The sequence below is a fragment of the Betta splendens genome, chromosome 19 (assembly GCF_900634795.4).
Source record: "Betta splendens chromosome 19, fBetSpl5.4, whole genome shotgun sequence".
Lineage (NCBI taxonomy): Eukaryota > Metazoa > Chordata > Actinopteri > Anabantiformes > Osphronemidae > Betta > Betta splendens.
The window spans coordinates 4,800,690-4,820,600 of record NC_040898.2 but is presented as its reverse complement, the minus strand read 5'-3'; the positions used below and the strand labels follow the sequence as shown (position 1 = coordinate 4,820,600).

At 45.5% G+C, this 19,911-nt stretch overlaps 1 protein-coding gene and 1 long non-coding RNA gene across 3 annotated transcripts; one reads left to right on the top strand and one right to left on the bottom strand.

Annotated features, from left to right (window-relative positions):
* The first annotated feature begins 3,327 nt into the window (after nucleotides 1-3,327).
* Nucleotides 3,328-17,657, top strand: shisa8b (shisa family member 8b). 2 transcript variants are annotated; one of them, XM_029134996.3, is made up of 5 exons: nucleotides 3,328-3,833; nucleotides 4,104-4,745; nucleotides 10,291-10,415; nucleotides 14,415-14,528; nucleotides 15,952-17,657. In XM_029134996.3, the coding sequence occupies exons 2-5, from the start codon at nucleotides 4,123-4,125 to the stop codon at nucleotides 16,494-16,496; spliced, it is 1,407 nt and encodes a 468-aa protein (XP_028990829.1). In that variant the 5' UTR covers nucleotides 3,328-3,833; nucleotides 4,104-4,122; the 3' UTR covers nucleotides 16,497-17,657. The 2 variants fall into 2 exon arrangements, with proteins under 2 accessions (XP_028990829.1, XP_028990828.1); XM_029134995.3 differs by having other exon boundaries at nucleotides 4,065-4,745.
* On the bottom strand, nucleotides 13,206-14,526 carry LOC121201849 (uncharacterized). The gene is made up of 2 exons (XR_005897010.2): nucleotides 14,390-14,526; nucleotides 13,206-14,282 (listed from the first exon to the last, which is right to left on the bottom strand). It is a non-coding gene; the product is annotated as an uncharacterized LOC121201849 (long non-coding RNA).
* Nucleotides 17,658-19,911: the final 2,254 nt, after the last annotated feature.

Genomic DNA, 19,911 nt, shown 5'->3' with positions numbered 1-19,911 from the left:
GGGATTAAGATGCACACACACGGCGTGTGGAGCAGATGAGACGGGAAAGATCAGCGCCTTCGGAATCAAACACTCACACGAGGGCAGGTGGAGGGAGAGAGTAACACACACACACACACATGCACGCACGCACGCACGCACGCACTCCCGCACACATACACACAAACAAACACAGCAAACACACACATGCATGCACGCACACACACACACACAGACACACAAACAGCAAACACACACATGCACGCACACGCACGCACACGCACATGCTCGCACACGCACATGCACACACACACACACACACACACACACACACACACACACACACACACACACACACACACACACACGCGCACACAGAGTTCAAGCTGTAGTCATTTCCCAACATTCTCTCTGTTTGCGTGTTGCATGAACACGTTTACACACAGACACTGAGCAAATTAGCTAAATATATGATTATTTTTACACACATGTCCTCCGGCTCATTAGTTAATTTTAATATGTAATTACCTTTTCCACCTCCCTGGACTGTAACTTTCTTTGGGCTTAAATGAGGTCAAATGAAACCTGCACTCACACACACGCACGTACAGAGCAGTGGACTCGCTCCAGTGTGCACGTGAGACCATGAAGCACTGCTTGAATTAGCATTGTAGCATTGTAATTGGTATTTATAAAGGTCCTCGCATGAGCAAACCACACTAACTAAAACGTCTAAAGGAGCATTTCACATTAAAAACTGGACAAACCACAGCCTACATGCTGCTAAATCCTTCAGTCCAAACTCTCAGTGAGCAAATCTGATGGTTGCAGGACGTTGCACTGTATAAGTGGAGATCAGAGGGAGGAAATATTCACCAAAACTGCTTTCAAACCTCTACATTTGTCAGTAGCAGCTAATCTGAACATGTGTTTCAGCACCAATACTCTGCCATTAACACATAGTGAGTGGAGGCAAACAAAGCTGAGATATGAATATTCATAGATGTTCTGAAATCATCAAATGAAATATTCAACACATTCGGGATATTCAAAGTGTTTCCTCTAATGAAGGGGCAACGTCGCTGTTGTAAACCAGAGACCTGCAGGCTCTTTGTGAATCTAGTTCAAGTCAAGCATTAATTCATTGGGATTATTTAGACAACCGTACAGTGAAACACATATGAAAATACCTGGTTTTGACAAAGCCTTGTGTAAAAATATGCTCACCTTCAAATCATTTTTCCACAGGTAACATTTTAACACAATCAAAACTGTACAACAGACGACGTCTCAAATGTGGGTTCTGGTCTCGCAAGACAAATATTATATCACATAAACAATGAAGTTCACAAAAATATACTACACATTTGTAGAAAGTTGGCGTTTTAGGAACCCAGCAGGTTGGATCTGAAGTTTTCTTCCTCTTTTCCATTTTAAATGACCAATGCAGACAACCGCAACCTGTCGCTGGAGAGAAACTCACCAGTGGCGCAATTTATAAAGAGACATGAGCCTAAAGCCTCCATATTTCATCACTATGTTCTATACGTGGATGCTTCCTCTGATTGTGACTTTCATATAAAAAGGTGGAAACACAAGAAAGACATTAGGTGAGAAGTTAACTTATGTATTGTAGTGTATCACTGTTCATCCTTCCCCCACATACGCACAACATTCTCCATCCAGTAATTAATAATTAATCAAAGGGAGGCTGAGACAGATACTGACACAGATAAGTCTTGTGTGAAGTTGTGTGAAGTGCAGGCGTCTTCTGTTCAGTGTAAGGGGTCAGCAGCTCCGTAAGAAATAGTCCAATTCCATGACATCACCTCCTCCTGGTCCTCATGTGTTTCGCCGGCGGCTTGATGACTGCAGTAAATACTTACGGCTCCTTACGTAACAAGCATCTGTGTGTTTCTACTATGAAACCACGGAGTCGTAGCTACTTCCTCACACCTCCTGTCTGTTTCCCACCGTTCTCTCTGATCGTCTGTCACCTCTCGCTCTCCTTTCTGTCACCACGTTCATCCCTAAAACACTCACATCCCTCCATCCCTCCAACAGTCGTCTCCTCTCTCCCTCCCCCACTTCCTTGCCTCCTCTCCTTGCTTCCTAGCTTTCTTTGCGTTCCGTCGGCCTCCTCCCCACTGTCCTACATTCATTCTCTGCTTTTCATTCTCTCTGGTACACACTCTCTCTCTCTCTCTCTCTCTCTCACTCTCTCTCTCCCTCTTTCTCTCTCTCTCTCTCTCTCTCTATCTCTCTCTCACTCTGTGATAACCAGCACGCAAAAGAGTCCAAATCAGAGAAAAGTGGGGGAAGAACTGAGTTTGTGCCGGATTGACATGACATAAAGGAGGGGATTTTGGGAGAGGCGATTAGCGGAGAGCAAAACAAAAAGCCCGCTGTCAGTCTGGCTTATAATTCCATTAAAACTGTACATGTGGTAGTTAACTTTGAAAGAAACGCTCTTATAATTGGCCTCAGTGGCAAAATCTGTGTGTGTGTGACTGCTTGTTAGAGGAGAAGGGACGGTTTGTGCAGGTGTTTATCTGCAGGTTTATTTACAGCTAATGTGTGTGTGTGTGTGTGTGTGTGTGTGTGTGTGTGTGTGTGTGTGTGTGTGTGTGTGTGTGTGTGTGTGTGTGTGTGTGTGTGTGTGTGTGTGTGTGTCCAGTCTTTTGCAGCCTGTGCCAGACCCCGCGTCTGGTTTTGGCATCTCTTCACACTTTGGGGATTTAAACAAAAGAAGAGGCAAAGCTGAAGCCGGACCCGTCGACTTCTGAATCCTTCCTGACGCAAGCAGACGGTGGCAACATCCACGCACACATTAATACCTGCTCGACGGAAAAAAAACCCTGCAAACAAACAAGGGTGTCATCTTTGCCCGAGGCACCGTGGGGGGGCGGGAAGAAGAAAGGATGCCAAAGTGGAAGATGAGGGGCTCAGTGTGTGTGTGTGTGTGTGTGTGTGTGTGTGCGTGTACGAACCATGAGCAGAGTTGACTGCAGCAGATGTTAATTGTCTTTTGTCTACTGCCACACACACATATCACACACACACGCACACACACGGTGAAACAAAGAGATTTACTGTGAAAAGTGACTTTAATCTTCAGTCACTGAGCATATTTTGTATTTCTGTCATCTCTTTTTTTCATGGTGTGTTTTCACCCTCCTTTCGCTTTCCAGGCTGTTTCCTCTGGGTACGATGGGAGATGCAGCTGGATATAACACCCCCCACACACAGACTCTCTCTCTCTCTCTCTCTCTCTCTCTCTCTCTCTCTCTCTCTCTCTCTCTCTCTCTCTCTCTCTCTCTCTCTCTCTCTCTCTCTCTCTCTCTGGCACTGAGGACGAGTAAACAGAGGAGGAGATCTCATTTGGCTCCTGAACTGTTGCAGCACTCAATTCAGCTACAAACACACACACACACACACGCATTCTCTGACTTACTAGCTTCCACACACTCGCACACACACACGCATGCACACAAAGCGGTGTCAGAGGGTGTCAGCGGCAGGAGGTCCTAACAATCCCGGACCGGTCAGGACTCGCATCCACCAGAAGTGACTGAGCAGCACCGAGAACAGAAGAAGAAGAAGTGGAGGCAGTGGAAACGGGTGCGGAGGATAAACGTCTCTTCGTGCTTGTTGAAACCCCGCGACTGAGCCCCGAGCAGATTATGGAGAACACATGAGGAAACGGGAGGAAGCTGCGGAGACTCTTGAGGGGAAAATGTCGCTGATTAAGAACTGTGGATATTTCTAGAGGGGAAGTTTAGACCCTTGAACTTTAGGGGAGCGCGGAAGAGGAGGTCAAACGCGTGCAGACGTCAGACGGAGCGAAAAAGGAGGTGAGAGACGCGTTTGACACAATCTGCTCTGCGACTTGGACTTTTCACAGGAGGTTTGGACTTTATGTGTATTAGTCAACAGCGAAAAGTCAGACGATAAGTAGTGCGTAGTGATTTTCACTGACCTGTTTAAACTGCCCTCTTTCGGCGTCATTGATTCCATAAGCGCCTGAGATCGATGCACTCTGTCATCACTGCTTGTAAAAACCCAACTTTGCTGTGTGTTATCAGTCTGTGTGAACCTGCCTCTCGTTTCCTGTTGGGAGTCAGCAGGCAGCTCCTCCTCAGCATGGCCTCCGCCCGCCGCCTCTTCTCCTTCCTCCTCTTCTCCTGCCTGGTGACTCGGCCCGGCCTCGCCCAGGACCCCTCCGTCGCCGCGGCGACGGCGGCCGAAGCCGACCCCTTCGTCGCCCCCGGCCCGCCGGCCAACCGGACCGCCCCCGGCGCCGCGGAGACCACCCAGAGCCCCCCTCCAGAGACGGGCCTGTCCACTCCCACCAGCGGCGGGGACGCGGACGACGAGGACGTGCCCCCGATTGGTGGGACCCGTTGCCAGGGTTACTACGATGTGATGGGCCAGTGGGACCCGCCGTTCAACTGCAATGCTGGTGTGTTTCTGTACTGCTGTGGTACCTGCTTCTACCGCTTCTGCTGCCAGTTCCGCCAGCAGCGCCTGGACCAGAGCATCTGTTCCAACTACGACACGCCCATCTGGGCCAACACCGGCAAACCCGTGGCCACCATCACCGAGGGCCAGGGGGACCTGGACCGGGACCGCACGCAGCTCATCGTCTACATCATCTGTGGGGTGGTGGCCATTATGGTCCTGGTGGGAATCTTCACCAAACTGGGCGTGGAGAGGAGTCGCGGAGGGAGCGGGGGAGCGGCGGCGCACGCGGACCTCAACTCCAGGTGAGAGGAGCGAGGGGTGCGTCAGGACCGGTTCAGTTTTGACCCGTCAAAGCTCACACGGATGCACCTGCACGCAGCCCAAACGCTTGTGTTTGCACATATGTCCATAAGGAAGTGGAAACCACGAATTGGGCCAGAATCGTGTGTGTGTGTGTGTGTGTGTGTGTGTGTGTGTGTGTGTGTGTGTGTGTGTCTTAGGGAGTCTTGATGACACAAACCTGCAGATGATCTGTGTATGTGCATCTTTAGCCCTGTTTATTAATGTAGTAATGCATGAACCCGCGCGTGTGCATGTGCTGAAATCCTTAGTTATAGATTTGGAGATCGACTTTTCAGACTGGCCTGGATGTAGCTCTGCATTTCATGGGCATGTGAACACGCACCTTTTCCAGCGTCCGCCCCTGAATGTCTGCTAACGTGTGCGTTCGTCTGCTTGTGCACCGCTGCGTGGCCAAAAGTGTGTGCAGCTCATTTAAAAGAAGCTGACGGCTTAAAACTGGGGGTTTAATTAGTCAACGTGATAATAAATTAATAAATAAATAACATAATAACCTAAATGACACACAAAGAAAGCTCTGTAGCTGAAGTTTACAGAGTCAGAGAGAGCAGCTTGGTTGAATCTGGGTTTCTTGGTGGTTCAGCGTCACACAAATGATGCCCTGACTTTCATTTTTGCTCATGACTCTCTTTTTTTGTAACCTTTCTAATTTTGCATCTTTTTCTTTGTGCTCGTTTGTTTGTCCTGTCCTTCTTGCATTTTTTTTTTCATCATCATTCTGTATTTTATCCCTTCTGTATCACGTGCTTTGCTTGTAAGCATTATTTTTATTTGAAATAAACAAAAACAAATGGAAAAAAAAGAAAAATTGACCAAACCATTCTTGGTGCGGTAGATGAGGCTGTGTGTAAAGTGAAATTGATTTCTTTTGAACACTTTTGGAGCAACAGCAAATTAATATGACGGACTATCACTAATTAAAGCCTTATTTTACTAAACTTTATTTGTCTCTTAGAATAATTACAGCAAACTCTCGTCACGCTCCATTCTGTGGGTTTAAATCCGACTCTTTGTCTCTTCGATACTTCGTCCCGTTATCTTTCCCACCCTCTGCATCCCTTCCCCAGATCGACCTCTCAGATTTTGGTTCAGGCCTCAGTTCCCGCATCCTTCCACTCTTGTCCCATCTCATCTGTCTTCCCCTGTTTTTCCAGCTTCCTTTTGCACTTTAATTGCGATCGTAGCCGCACACAGCAGCGCACACTCTCAAACCACACACACACACCCAGCAGCTTGGCTCGTGCGTCTCCCTATTAACCTGCGCCAGGAAACACATTTGGGAGGATCGCACTCAAGCGGGATTAATATTTTCTGCGGGGTAGCACCTCGCTGCAATAGAAACACTGCTGCGTGAGCCCATCTCCACAGATTAGCGCTCCTCCTCCAGATTAAACCGAGACTACAGCTCTGCTGGCGTCGCTCGGCTGGTTATTAACCCGCTGACATAAATCCTTGGGTTACAAGTCTATGCGAAACTAAGACCTCGTGTACGGCGCGGACTTCATGAGGTGAAACACTCCAGAACAAATTTCCAGTTGGATAATAAAGTGGAGCGGAGCACAAAAGGCAACTTTCCATGCACCTGCTTTTTTTTCCCCATCTCCCCCCTCCCACCACCTTTTTCCCTGTCTCAACATCCTGCAAGCGGAGGATGCTTAACGCTTCAAAATCCCGCCGCTTCTACTGAATCAGCTTTGAAACTTCAAATCCACAGTGATCTTCAGATTACCCTCACACACACACACACACACGGGAGGGGGGGTGTTCAGTGTTTGCATGCTGCGCAAATCCTCAGCTAACAAATATAAAGGAGAGCATCACCTTAGGTCACCACTTCAGCGAATAGTAAATAAGTGCCACCCAACCAACATAGTGGCAACAGAGGTCACACAGTGTGTGTGTGTGTGTGTGTGTGTGTGTGTGTGTGTGTGTGTGTGTGTGTGTGTGTGTGTGTGTGTGTGTGTGTGTGTCCACATCACTGGGCTCGTTAACGCTTATGTAATGTAGGACACTGTCACTTTAGGAGCTGAACTGCTCTGCCCTCATTTAAAGCAGACAAATAAGCAATACTCAATACACGGTGGCCCAACATATGTGGCCCATTACTGCACACAACAAACGGGATTGCTTTTCCATTCCGCCCACACACACACACACACACACGCATGCAACAGTATGTGACACAATTAATATTTCTGGGGAGTTTGTGGTCACTGGTGTGATTGAACTGCTCCTTAAGCGGCCGGTGCAATCGAGCTGTGGCTTCATACGCTGTAATTTGTTGATATACGGATAATTGGCGATTGTCCTGCTGAGCTTGTTAAACCTGCGGTGACTTTACACAACCCGAAAAACTTTACTCAATATAAAATAAAATGAAACCACCATGAAAACATGGTGTAATCAATAAGGTGAAATAATGAAACACGTGCAGATGTTTTATTAATGACTGGATCTGAAGCATAAGCTCATGTGAAGGTATTTCTCTCTGTTCTCGCCACCCTCAGTGTCTCCTCCTCTAGTCTCAGCCGAGTGTAAAAATAAGATCCTCCAGGCAGGAAGCAAATCGCACCAGCACAAACCCTAAATAGCTGCCATGCGAGAAAATACGTTTCCACCTAAAGAAAAAGGAGTTTAGACCAAAGTTTCTTTTCCTTCCGCTCCACTTTCTCCCGGCATCTCTCTTCAGATCACCTCCGGGGGTCGAGCTGTCGCTTCTCGCCGCCCTCCGACTTGTGTGCGAGCGCGGTGCACATGCATGTAGCCTGCGAATAGACGTGTTAGAGGGTGCACGCGTGCCCGCATCCGTTCCAACCGAAGTGAAAGGCCACATGAGTTGACAGCGTCTCGGCCGTATCAGATGTGACAATGCTCAGCCCACAGCTGCTTTACCTTCCTCTCCGGGCCTCGCCGGGCCCACACACACTTGAATGTGGGTCAGCGCTCGCTAACCCACAGGCTTGGCTGTGGTCTGAGTCCATGTTGGTCTTTGGAGCCGGTTTCTTTATTAAGTTGGCATCAGAATCACTTCTTAACTGTTATTATTTCAAATTTGAGACAGAATTGAGAGCAGAGATCACATGTGCGTAATAGAGTGGTCGGTGGGTGTTGACAATGGAAAAATCAGACAGAATCATAAGAAAACACCATAAAGCAAGGAATCAATTCTGTAGAATTACTCAATATAAGAATAACATTTGGATGATGACATAGACTGTCACTTAAATTAAAGCTCAGCCGATCTGCGTTGTTCCCTTATTCGAAATGTGTGCAAAGCAGCCGCTGCGCTAAAAATGGAGAGATGTTGGGGAAAAAAGGAGCTTGTTAGCATGAAAACAAAAGCACTTACATGTGAAAATAAGCCTCCAACAATAAAGGCGTTCTGCTGCTACCACAGCTCCTTCACATACAGTATGTGTCACTGCTAATCCTCAAAGTCTCACTACATGTCGTCAGAATGAGCTGACGGATGTTAAGTCCTCACGCATGCACACACACACACACACACACACACACACACACACACACACACACACACACACACACACACACACACATAAACACACGTAAAAGTGAGAGATGTTGGAGACCAGACGGTGACGGTGTTTTTTAGCGTGAGACAGATTAAACGCTGTCCTCAGGAAAAGGTCACAGAGGAATCACAGCACATCTGAATACATCTGTTTGCTGTAGTAGATTTGATTTATGATGATGTAAGCGTTTATGTCACAGTTCTTAATTATGATGCTGCTACAAATATGTGACATATGAGGCAACCTGAAGCTCACTAATAGTAGAACAGAATAGACTTAGAATAGAACAGAATAGACTTTGTACTTGATAGAAGTGTTTGTAGTAAAGTGGAGATCACTGTGAAAACACACACAGGATGTGACCTTAGGCTGAACTTTGACCTGGGCCTTGTGTTACTTACGTAAGAACCCAGACACAAAACATTAGGCTGAAGTCAAGTTATTGAACCAGACTGATAATTTAGGAGTCACTCCACTTTGTAATGATTCAGGCCACAGTTTCCACACTGTAAACAAGAGTAGTTAATGAAGGTAGTGATTTTTAAATATTTAACATTTCTGTCAGATGTGAGAAAGTTTTGGCAGCTCTATGAAGAAAAGTCGTTTGGATAAAGTCAAATATGAAACAGCAAATTTGTGTTTTGCAATGAAACTGTGCTGTCAGTTTAAAGATTCGTAAAAAACTAAAAGATTTAAAAATATTAGGTTACGTTCGCCCTCTTTTTGTTCAAATGAACCAATCGCAGACTGCCATAATGAATTTCAACCACTCGGAGGATTTCTCTCCCTCCCTTTCAGCCAACTCTCCCGTTTTTAGGGGCTTCTGCAGACACTCACAGAGCTCAGCCAACGCACCATGAACGCCACATAGCCTGGAGACGGGTGCGGCTTTTGTTACAGATTAAAAGTCCAAATCAGCAAGTTGTTTGAGCGGTGAGCCAAGAGAAGAGTGCGCGGAGGCCCGAGGCGCTGCAGCAGCAGCAGCGAGTCAGGGAGGGGATGAGGGGGGGGGGGAGAAGGAGAGGAGGCATTTCAATCTGTGAAGCTCACGAGGCGTTTAAGGTCTCGTATGTGTGTGTGTGTGATGCATGTACTGTATCATACTATAAAAACACACAGCAAGCACACAACAACCCTAATTTTAATCATTAAATATAATGTTGGATTAAAAAAAATATCTGTTATAATCACACAGAATAATATATCCAGTGATGTAACAGGCTTCAGGGTTGAAAAATGTAAATCCATCAGTAATATGACAAGTCAGATCTACCTACACTGTGATTTCCTGCATTTCTAGATGATGTGAGTTAACGTCTAACTGCCCGTCTAACTGCCCACTACAGTTGTCCTGCCCACAGGACAACTGTAGCTGATGAAACAAGCAGCTTCATCAGGGGGATGTGTGGAGGATTAAACAAATAAGATTCATTAGCAGAACTAAATGAGTTCGTCACAGCGGGTTCTCCATTCACACACACACACACACACACACACACACACACACACACACACACACACACACACACACACACACACACACACACACACACACACACACAGTAAACAAATCCTCTCCTGGGAGCAAGGACTGAGAAAGCAGCTTTCAACAAGTGGATTGTCTGCATGTGTATTTGTGTGCAAACACGGGTTCCAGCTGTTGGGAAAACCCTCTCAGGGGACGCACATCTGTGGGACTAACAGATGATGTCTGTTGTCTCTACTTCACTCTGCCAGCTGGTGGGAAGTTAGAAGCTGGCGAATGAGATGAACAATATATTTAGCCATATGCTGTTGTTATGATATTTTTAAAGTGGTTAGAACAGGTTAAGGTCGCATTTACTGTATGAGTAAACCTTGGTTTAGTCTGGTGCATCGCTAGAGAGCAAACTACTTGTTGAGCACCAATTTACAACCAGCGGTGTGCGTGTGTGTGTGTGTGTCTGTTCTGCAGAACACTGACAGACCTGCTGAAGCAGCAGGGAGGGGAGGGGAGCGCGGTGGAAAACGCAGCTGCCAGCTCACCAAGCGGAGAGAGGGCCAACGGCGTCTCAGCTCGGATGCTGCGCAGCAGGAGTGGTGAGTATGTGGTACGCACACACACACACACGCACACACACACACGCACACACACACACACACCTATATGTTACATTACACTCCACAGCAGTGGTGTGTGATGAATGGAGATGAAGACGCATGTGGAAATAGACAAATCAACCAAATCCTGTGTCCATCAGTGGGTGATGTCATGTGTTTCTATAAAATCAATTTCTCATCTCTTAATGTGTAAAATTTCTTAAAAAGGCAACACATTTACACAATTAAGCTAAAAACAACTTTAAATGAAGCAGTGTTAGAATTTCACCTCAAGTTACTGATTCATCCCATCTACTGTAACGGTCAAAAAACAATGCCCCCAATCAATCGGCCCTAAAATCACATCTTGACACTCAAAAAGGCCTTTAAACGTTGTGGGGCCCAGCCAAAGGGCCACAAGTGACCATATGGCCTTGGTAGGAAAAAAAAAGGATTTTGCCCCCCCATACACACACACACGTGGCTCTAACATTTTATAATCTGTGACTGGGACGTGCTGAATCCAGACTTGGTAGCCAGGTTACATTAAAGTCCACTGCTGCAGCTTCACACTGTCTGCGTTCAATGTGTTTCTCCTGTTGCTGCCTGTAAAACGCTCCAGGTCGTATTTAGGATGTTGTCAGCTGCATCCCAAGGGATTTTAAAGCCTCCACCGCTGAGAACGACAGCTGCCTGTGGACTGACGTGATCCTCCTGTGGCCTGTGTGTGTGTGTGTGTGTGTGTGTGTGTGTGTGTGTGTGTGTGTGTGTGTGTGTGTGTGTGTGTGTGTGTGCGTGTGCGTGTGTGTGTGTGGGGGGGGGGGGGGGGGGGGGGTGGGGGGGTTAAATGTAGCAGCATGCGGTACCGTCTGTGAATTTAAAAAAACCCTAAGTACAGTAAATGTCAGCACTAAACACGAGCGACTGCTTAATGTGAAGTGACAGGAGCGAAGGCAGAGGACTTTGGCAGCGAAGCTGTTGATGATGATGTCGTCCATATTAATGCAGATTAGAACTTATTCCCAGCGGAGGAAAATGTCCACAGGCTGTTTGTGGTCAGTAAACACGGCAAAACACTTTGTCGACAGGCGGCTTCATTCCAACAGACCCGTCTGAAGATACAACAAAAGCAGGAATATCACCTTATTATGAGCAAACACTTTTGATCTGGATCATGATTGACACCTGCTTCAAATTGTGAAAAAAAATTCTCTTTGCATTTTATTGTTTAACTGGTCGTACCAACGCTGACACACACTTGTGTGTTTGCAAAGCAAAATGTTTCCTAGAAAAACTAAGTGGAACACCGCATGGATTAAACAGGACACAGAGGGCCTGTATTGGTTTTTCCATTGTGGGCAGTGAGGGAGAGAGAGGCCTTAGGAAAACTAACGCTCATTACACGCGCAGTAATTGAACATTTGAACTGATTGGAGCCAAGTGGTGAAAAGGTCTGATGCCAGTGTCTCTGTGGCCGGAGCTCATTACAGCCTTACAGCTAACGTTAGCGCGTTAGCGAGCGCTGTATCGACCACAAGCTGCCTTTGTTGACAGGAACCCATTTAATATGATCCACTTGTGTCACATGCAAAAATATAGTTGAGCAACGTTACACCGAATAATATAAAATATTATTTCAGTGTGTAGCAGATAATACGTTTTTGTACCGCAGCTTAAAAAGTTCCAAAGGTCAAAAAGTCACAAATCTTTAAAGAAAGAAGTGAAGTGAAAAAAGTGAAAGTTTTAAGATGATGTTCAAAAAAAAATTTGGTCTCAAAATCTCCAGCAAACGTGATTCATTGCAGAGTGAAGGCTTAAAGCAAGGAGCTGTGACCTATTTATCGGAGACGACTGCGGAGGTAGCGTGACCCAATAAAAAAAGTCACACGCGCTGACACAAACGTCACCTTTTCTTCCCTCGCGCCTCTTTTTGTTTCACCCCGGTTGTCAGAGGCGTTGCATTTGAACGTTAATGACCTCCCTCCACTTATTGCTGAGTGATTCCCTCCCGCTCCCGTCACGTTGATGCGTCTGACGTGTGACCAACGCAGAGCGAGGATTAGAAACGTGGGAGGGGGGTTCTGTCCGTCCGCTCTGACTCCGCCGCCGCAAACCACGATCCACGCAGACTCTCGCATGTGATCTCACCGATGACAGCCGCGGTGCGTTCGCTGCCTGCCTTTATTCTCGGCTCTTAAAGTCTGCTCACTCGTACCACTTCCTCCCGCCTCACGCGGCCTGTTTCATCCTGGTGATGACAGACGCCAGGCAATGCACTCTCTCCTTTATCGCCTCCCCCTGCGGCACTGAAGACTCCTTTTATGTCTCATTGCTCACACACACACACACACACACACACACACACACACACACACACACACACACACACAGGAGCGCATTTATATGCCGAACACGCAACACGTGCAGAAGCCCACGCCGGTCGGGGCGCTTTAGTCCGTGGGATTCACGGTCATGATCACTGACAATGGCGCGTCCGTGGAAACATCAGGACAGAGATGGTGGAATCCCATCACATCAAAGTGTTTAACTTGTGCAAACTTAGTTTGCTGACCTGAAAAATGAATCTAAGCATCCTGCCTCTTGCTGCATCATTAGTCTCAGCTGCCTCTGAGACTTATGGGCTGCGATTCCCATGATATTGATAGTATTAACTGGAATTAGGACCGCAAAGATATACATATACATCATTTCAAGTTTGGTATTCGAGTATTTAAATTGAGACTTAGAATAGGATTCTAATCTAATTAAAAACACGTCAAGTTCCTGCTGTTACAAAGTTTAAAGGTCATTGTTTATTACTTTTAGATCCTCAAAAAAATAAAAGATCCTCAAAAGAAAAACATATACATATATATGAACACCTACCCATGTTTAAAGTGAGTAGTATTGACCCTATTACAAACTCAGAGTTTCTTCTTAACCCCTTCTTAGTTTTCTGTCAAAGTAATGAGGAGCAAAGTGACCACATCTTCCTGTGTATCTTCAGATCACGCCGCTCGTCTGCATCCTTTGCTAAATCACACCTCAGGTTATTAGCTAATTCACTAAGTCGCGTTTCTGCCCTTTCGCTCTGCACTTTAAAGATCATGGTGCCAGATCCGTGTTCCACCACACAAGCACTAACATTTTGTACAACAATTATATATGATAAATGATATATTCTGTATTTTCATATTCTACTTAACTAATCAGAAAGTAGTGAGACATCTAGACCAAGGATTGGCTTGTGGGGGCGGGTACAGAGGTGTAGAGGGGTCCATGGATCCTTCCTCGTTCTCTTGTTCCTCCCATCAGTGTTTAACCACAGTCCATTGTGTCCTTTATCTTCAGTCACGCGTGTGATAGATTTTCTCCTGTTGTGAATGTGCATATCAATATGCCAGTGAAAACCAGGTACTTAAAAAAAACACAAACCCACAGTGAGACCAATGTAGAAGATACATATTCAAAGCACCCATAGTAAATATGACAGATTCTGTTTCATGACCTTAAAAATCCTCCTGTGTGTGTCATCTGTGAGCCCTGTATGTGGGTCCATCCACCCCCGGGGCTGACATCAAGTGCGCTGCCTGCATCAGTGGACTTCATTAATGAGAATACGAAGCCAGGGCTTCACTCTCTGAGCCGGTTTGTTCCATTGTTCATTAACATCAGCCCATTTAGCGTCGGACTGGACCGTCAGGGTCAGAGCCGCTGTCGCGCCCAGAGTCACGGCTTCGGGTTGGAGGTTTGTAACTGCGGTTCTGTTCATCCGTCTTCATGAAATCCACTCACACCTGAGAGACGGTCAGTTGGGCACAGAGCACACGCGTGCCCTCAGGAAAGTAAGAAAAAAGGCATCTTTAGCTGGAAGATAAGGAATACAATCCTGGTAAAGTTTAAGACAGGACACAAACCCTGGATTATTTTTTGCTTCAAATAAATTCTAGAGGTGAATACTTTAAAATGTTTACCGTTACTGACTTTGTGTCTCACCAGAGCAGTACCATCTGAATAACTCCGCTTATGGGCAGTCTGGACAAGGGCTTCCACACCCGCACAGCAACCACAGCGCTGTGGGACTCAACAAATACACCTCCCTCAAGGCTGTGGGTGAGTCGGACACACGCACGCACACACACGCATGCACGCACACGCACACGCACACACACACACACACGCATGCACACACACGCGCACGCACACACACACACACACACACACGCGCGCGACGCTAACTCTACCCGACGCTGTAACCTTTAAAGTACAGTAGGTTGACTGTGCAGGAGCTGTCAGCTAATGAGGGTCTCAGTGCTCCTCAGCAAAACACGGAGTTGATCTTAAACAGGAGCTTATGCTGATCCTTTCTGACAGTGCGCTGCGGCTGGTGGGATGAGGTTAATGGTGTGTGTCTGAGTGTGACTGTACGTGATTGATGTCAACCGGGGTCTTCTCTGTCACGTATCAAGCGCATCTCCGCTGTCCCGTCACCGTCGCTGTGGGAGCTGTTAGACAGAACGGGATGCGCAACAAGACGCAATGTCTAAAAGTTAGGCTGCGATTTTACACGACTGCGATCGCTTTCACCTTTTCTAATGTACTTGGTACAAGGTCACTGTTGGTTTGGTTTTCTGCCGCACTGTCATGATTCATCCAGATGTGCTTTTTAAGCCTGCAGGGGGCTCTGGGGTTCTTACCAGGTGACTGGACGAAACCCTTTCACGTCCAGAAAGGTCACACGCACACTCACGCCACAGAATATGAAATGTAAATATTGGAATTTGTAGCAGATTGTAGAATGAAAAAAATCACAGGCGTCAAAAGCAATAAAAATAAGAGTAATAAGGAATAAAAATAGGCCTCCATATATAACCAGCTGTATGAAGAGCTGTTGTTGTTATTTAAAAATGTACACGCATGTTAAGAGCTGGCGGCCATGACCTCTGTGTTTAGGTTATTTGAATAATTCTCTGTGACATTCATGCCTGCTTATCACACACACACACACACACACTGGACTCAAGGTGAACGTTTGTGGCCCCACATTGTGACACACGTGCCTTTACCTTCAACATCTGCTGCTACTAAATGTATGTAACCAAACAAAAGGCACAACAATTAACAACAGGGACCTTAAAATATTGAAAATAGTGGAAGAAGTGGATATAAATGAAGGATAAGGTCCCCTTAAAAGTTTCTAAAGTAATGATAAGCACATGTAAACAACGTCGCTGACAGACTGGAGCCAGGAGCTCCAAACACAAATGCATCACGGATTATGTGTGATTCAGCCGTCAGTGTTCCTCCAATGACAAATTTGAACAGTTGAAAAATTTAGGCCGCTTCTCCGTGTGACTCACAGCTGCATCAGACTGTGACAAACTGAAGAAAGCCTTTAAAAAAAGTTGAAAGAAACCGGGTAGAGAATGTAGAGCATCCATGTGGAGACTCTTTCGTTTCCTTCTAATCTCCCTTTGGTGTAAAGCTGTGTCAACGCTCCATGGTTCCCTGATGACTCCTGCTTTCCTTGTAACAGCTGACAGCGCCTCTCGGAGCTACTACAAGAGCTACCCGCTCATGGACTTCTCCCACTACCAGCCCGTGGCCCCTCCCGCCTTCCACCCGGTTCCGGTGCCGCCCAAGGAGAAGTCCTACATGCACCAAACCCTGGCCGCCCGCCGCGACCCCCGCGCCCCGCTCTCCATCTCCATCCCCCCGGCCCACCTGGAGCACCCCTGCCTCCCCAAGACCCCCGCGCACCCCCAGCCCTCCAGCTCGGCCTTCAAGGCCTGGGAGCCCACCGGCCGCCACGTCCACAGGCAGACGTCCGTCCCGGGGCACGGCTCCTCGGCGCACGGCTCCTCCCGGAGACACGGCTACTCGACCAGGAGGCAGCAGAGCATAGAGAACATGCCGGACCTGTTCGGCCAGGCGTACGGAGGGGGGGCCGCGTACGGGGGGGGCGCGGGGCAGGTGCAGCGGCAGCAGGTCCAGGCGCAGTATTCGTCGCACCCCTCCTACTACCACCACGCCCGGCAGAAAAGCTACTCCACGCACAGCACGACTGAGGTGACTGTTTGAGTGAAGGCTGCAACTGAAAGCCATGTTTAGATTCAAGGGATAAAGGGAGATCTTTCAATAAGATCCATTCGAGACACCACACAACTGAACAAGAAAACGTTTATAAAAAGTTGTAGATGATCTGATGTGTCAGTCATAGAAACTAGAGATTTTATATTATATTATACTGTATATTTAGCTTATATGGTTTGAAATGTGTCACACCTACAGGAGTTTGATCTCAGGTTCAAGTCGAGTGTCACGGCAAAACATTTACCTGAACAGGCAACAGGCTAAACTGTGGAACAACTCTGCTCAGCTCAGCGGCGGTGACGCCTGTTGCTGTTTTTACACTTTACTTTTTTGTTAAAGGTTAATTTTGTTACTTTTAGACGGTCCTAGTCTAGTTGTGTCGTTGCTTTGAGTTTTTTCCAACTCGGTAAAACACTGGTGGCTGCATATTTAGCGTACTCACATGAGGAATTCATCAGTGGTGAAGGAAATACGCTTCGCTTTGCTTGTCAAACATTGTCAACGGGTTAGAAAAGCAGGTACATCTGAGCAAAAAATATAACTTCCTCCATTGTAAACACCAACTTAACCATAAGTTTGTGTCTATTAGAATAATAATCACACTCATTGAATTATGCCCAGGTTATCTATATGACCTACATGTACATGTGAAGGCTTCTTCTTCAGGTAGATTTCTCCTTAATTTTCTTCCTCTGGTCCTCTTTTGGTTCTTTCCTCATTCCACCTCCATGCGCTGCTCTGGCCTCACTCGTTTCTCTCCCACCCTCATTTGGCCATAAAGCACTTTGCATTCAGTGGCATGAGGCCAAGAATTACAGGGACAGCATCCCCGGGGGTCACATTAACTCGACGGTGAGGACAATGCCACCATCATGTCAGCCCTCATCAGCCTCCATCCTCACTGGAAAGAGGGAGAGAAGGAACGAGCGGAGCAACATGAGGGCCAAAGGCGGGGACTCTATAGAAATCAGAGAAAGGGAGACGAGAAAATAGAAAAACAAACGTACGGGGCTGCGTGTTTTCCTTCCTCGGGGGCAGCACAACAAAAAGGAGTCACTGCGGATCTGGCTCTCTCACTACTGAGCTGTCTGGGTTAGAACTCCGAGTGTGAGGACATGCGTGGAAGTTTGTGTGTGGCTTACATCCCGCAGGCGCCATCGTAGGGGGATCGGCTGCGGCATTTTCAGGCCCGGAGCGTTAAACATTTCTCATGTTGTCTCTGAAAGCTGGACGGCAGAGGACACTGTGCAGAGCTGCGGCTGCTGCCGCTGTTGTTGGCGGTGACGGTTAATGTCTGTAACATCCTCAGACGGCTGCATGAGTCCAGACGTGCTTCCACGTGGCTGTCAAAAAAACACTGATGGGGAAATCGTGCTTCATTTTGATTTGGTTCAAGCTATGAAGTGTTTTTTGAAGCAGCTGAGCTGAAAAAAATATGAAAGCACTACTAAATAACCCCAAAACAAACCCTTAACTATACATAAACACATGAAAACATGGAGATCTATGGATGTAAGTATTTTCTAAACAAAGAGGATTTATTCTAATATTCGTAGGTACCTATGGTATATAATACAGGAACGTATTATACAACAGTAGAGTACAGTAGCAACTGGCTGCAAATATAATGTTGAACACATTAATCACTCTAATTATGCTCAGAGGTTTAGGTTTTGGATCTTGGCTGTAGGTAAGATGCACATCTCATACTGAGAGAGAAAATCATCATCCTCCTTCTGCTGGGAATAAAGATGTGGAAAACGTGTGGTTGAAAAAGAAAATGTGGTTGGCTATTTGGAAATTTTATTCTATTTTTTCATTTTTCATAATAATCACATTTCCTATATTTACGTAGTAAAACTAGAATAAATCCTCTCGACATAGAAAATACAGAATGAGTACAGTTATAGTTCACAAAGTATGTTTCTCAAGTGTCGTGCCATTCAGGTAATTCAGAGAAACAAGGAATCTACTGGAAATAAAATAGTGAATATAAATTGTTCCTATAATCAGCATATAAACAGCTGCAACACTCTAACAAACACACCTTAACTATCCACGGTCTGATCTGTAAAAGCCTTTCAAATTCTATTTAAAAAAAGAATGAATTACAGGTTACCTCTATAAATTGACCATCCATGTTCAGATCTCGATCCATGAAAAGGGCTGTTCACTCAAACTCCCCATATAAAGTGACAGAGCTCCAGCTTTTGTTGTTTTGGTATATTACCTTGAAATGGATGAATATTTATCCAAGCACTAACATTCAGTTTGACGTGTTTTCATTATTTTAACTTTGTAGAAATCTGTTTTGACCTAGAGACGTTTTTCTGCTGGCCAGTGTCAAGAAAGGACGAAGTTAATTAACAATAATTCAGTGTCAAAATGTTGAAAAAATTTGTTGAAAAAAATGTGGAAAAAATGTTGAAACCTACTTGTTTAAATGCACAAAATACTTTAAATCACTGTAAATGTGTAGATTTTTATTTCTGCCTTCAACAAACACTTCAAATGTTTAATTGGTTGTTGTCTCCACTATATAAAGCAAAAATCCACCTCAGTTCTTTGAAAAAGAAAAATATTTTCATCTATTTATTATAAATATTTCACATTCTGTGCAAAATATATTTCAGTCTCCAAATACACTGTAGTTTTTAGGTTCTATATAGTGCAAACATCACGTGCTGTACTTTATAAACACTATGTAAGTATGTTTATTACATGTAATTACCTATATATTTTGTTATAATAAGGGCTGCATCAAGTCACTGAAGTTCTACAAGTATTTATTACAATGGCTGTCATTGTCAGATTATACTAATATATGTGGATGATTTTACTAACATGAAAGGTTGAGTTATTTACGTTAGCTCAGTTGTGGGGAAGTTTGCACTATGGATTTATATATAGATATGTATAGTGCAATAGAGGAGGTTAAGGTAGACCTACAATACTGTACTGTACTGTTTGTCACATTGTGAAAGTGGGTTTTCACATTAGGGGCAAAGCACAGTGAGACAAAACGACAATGTAGCACAAACCTCAGTCTTTCTAAAGAAGAAATTGGGTTTCACAAAATGTAGTATTTGAAAATGTGAAATGTCAAATGAATGAGAACCAAGTGAATCCTTTGGGTCTTTGAGTTGTTAGCAAAGTGTGTGTAAACCTCATGTACATGATCTTATTGCAACACAACTCATTTATACTTTCTATTTAGCAATTCTTCTAACAGAGGATTGTTCAGTCACTGCCACTTTTGAAATCGAAACATTAAAGACTATAAATTAATATAAAGCGTTGGTTTGACTTGTGTTTGTATCAAAAAGACATTGGACCTTTGATTCATTTGGGCAAAACAGTGAAGTGAGCAGCAGACACCTTAATTGGGTCGGATAATACGCTG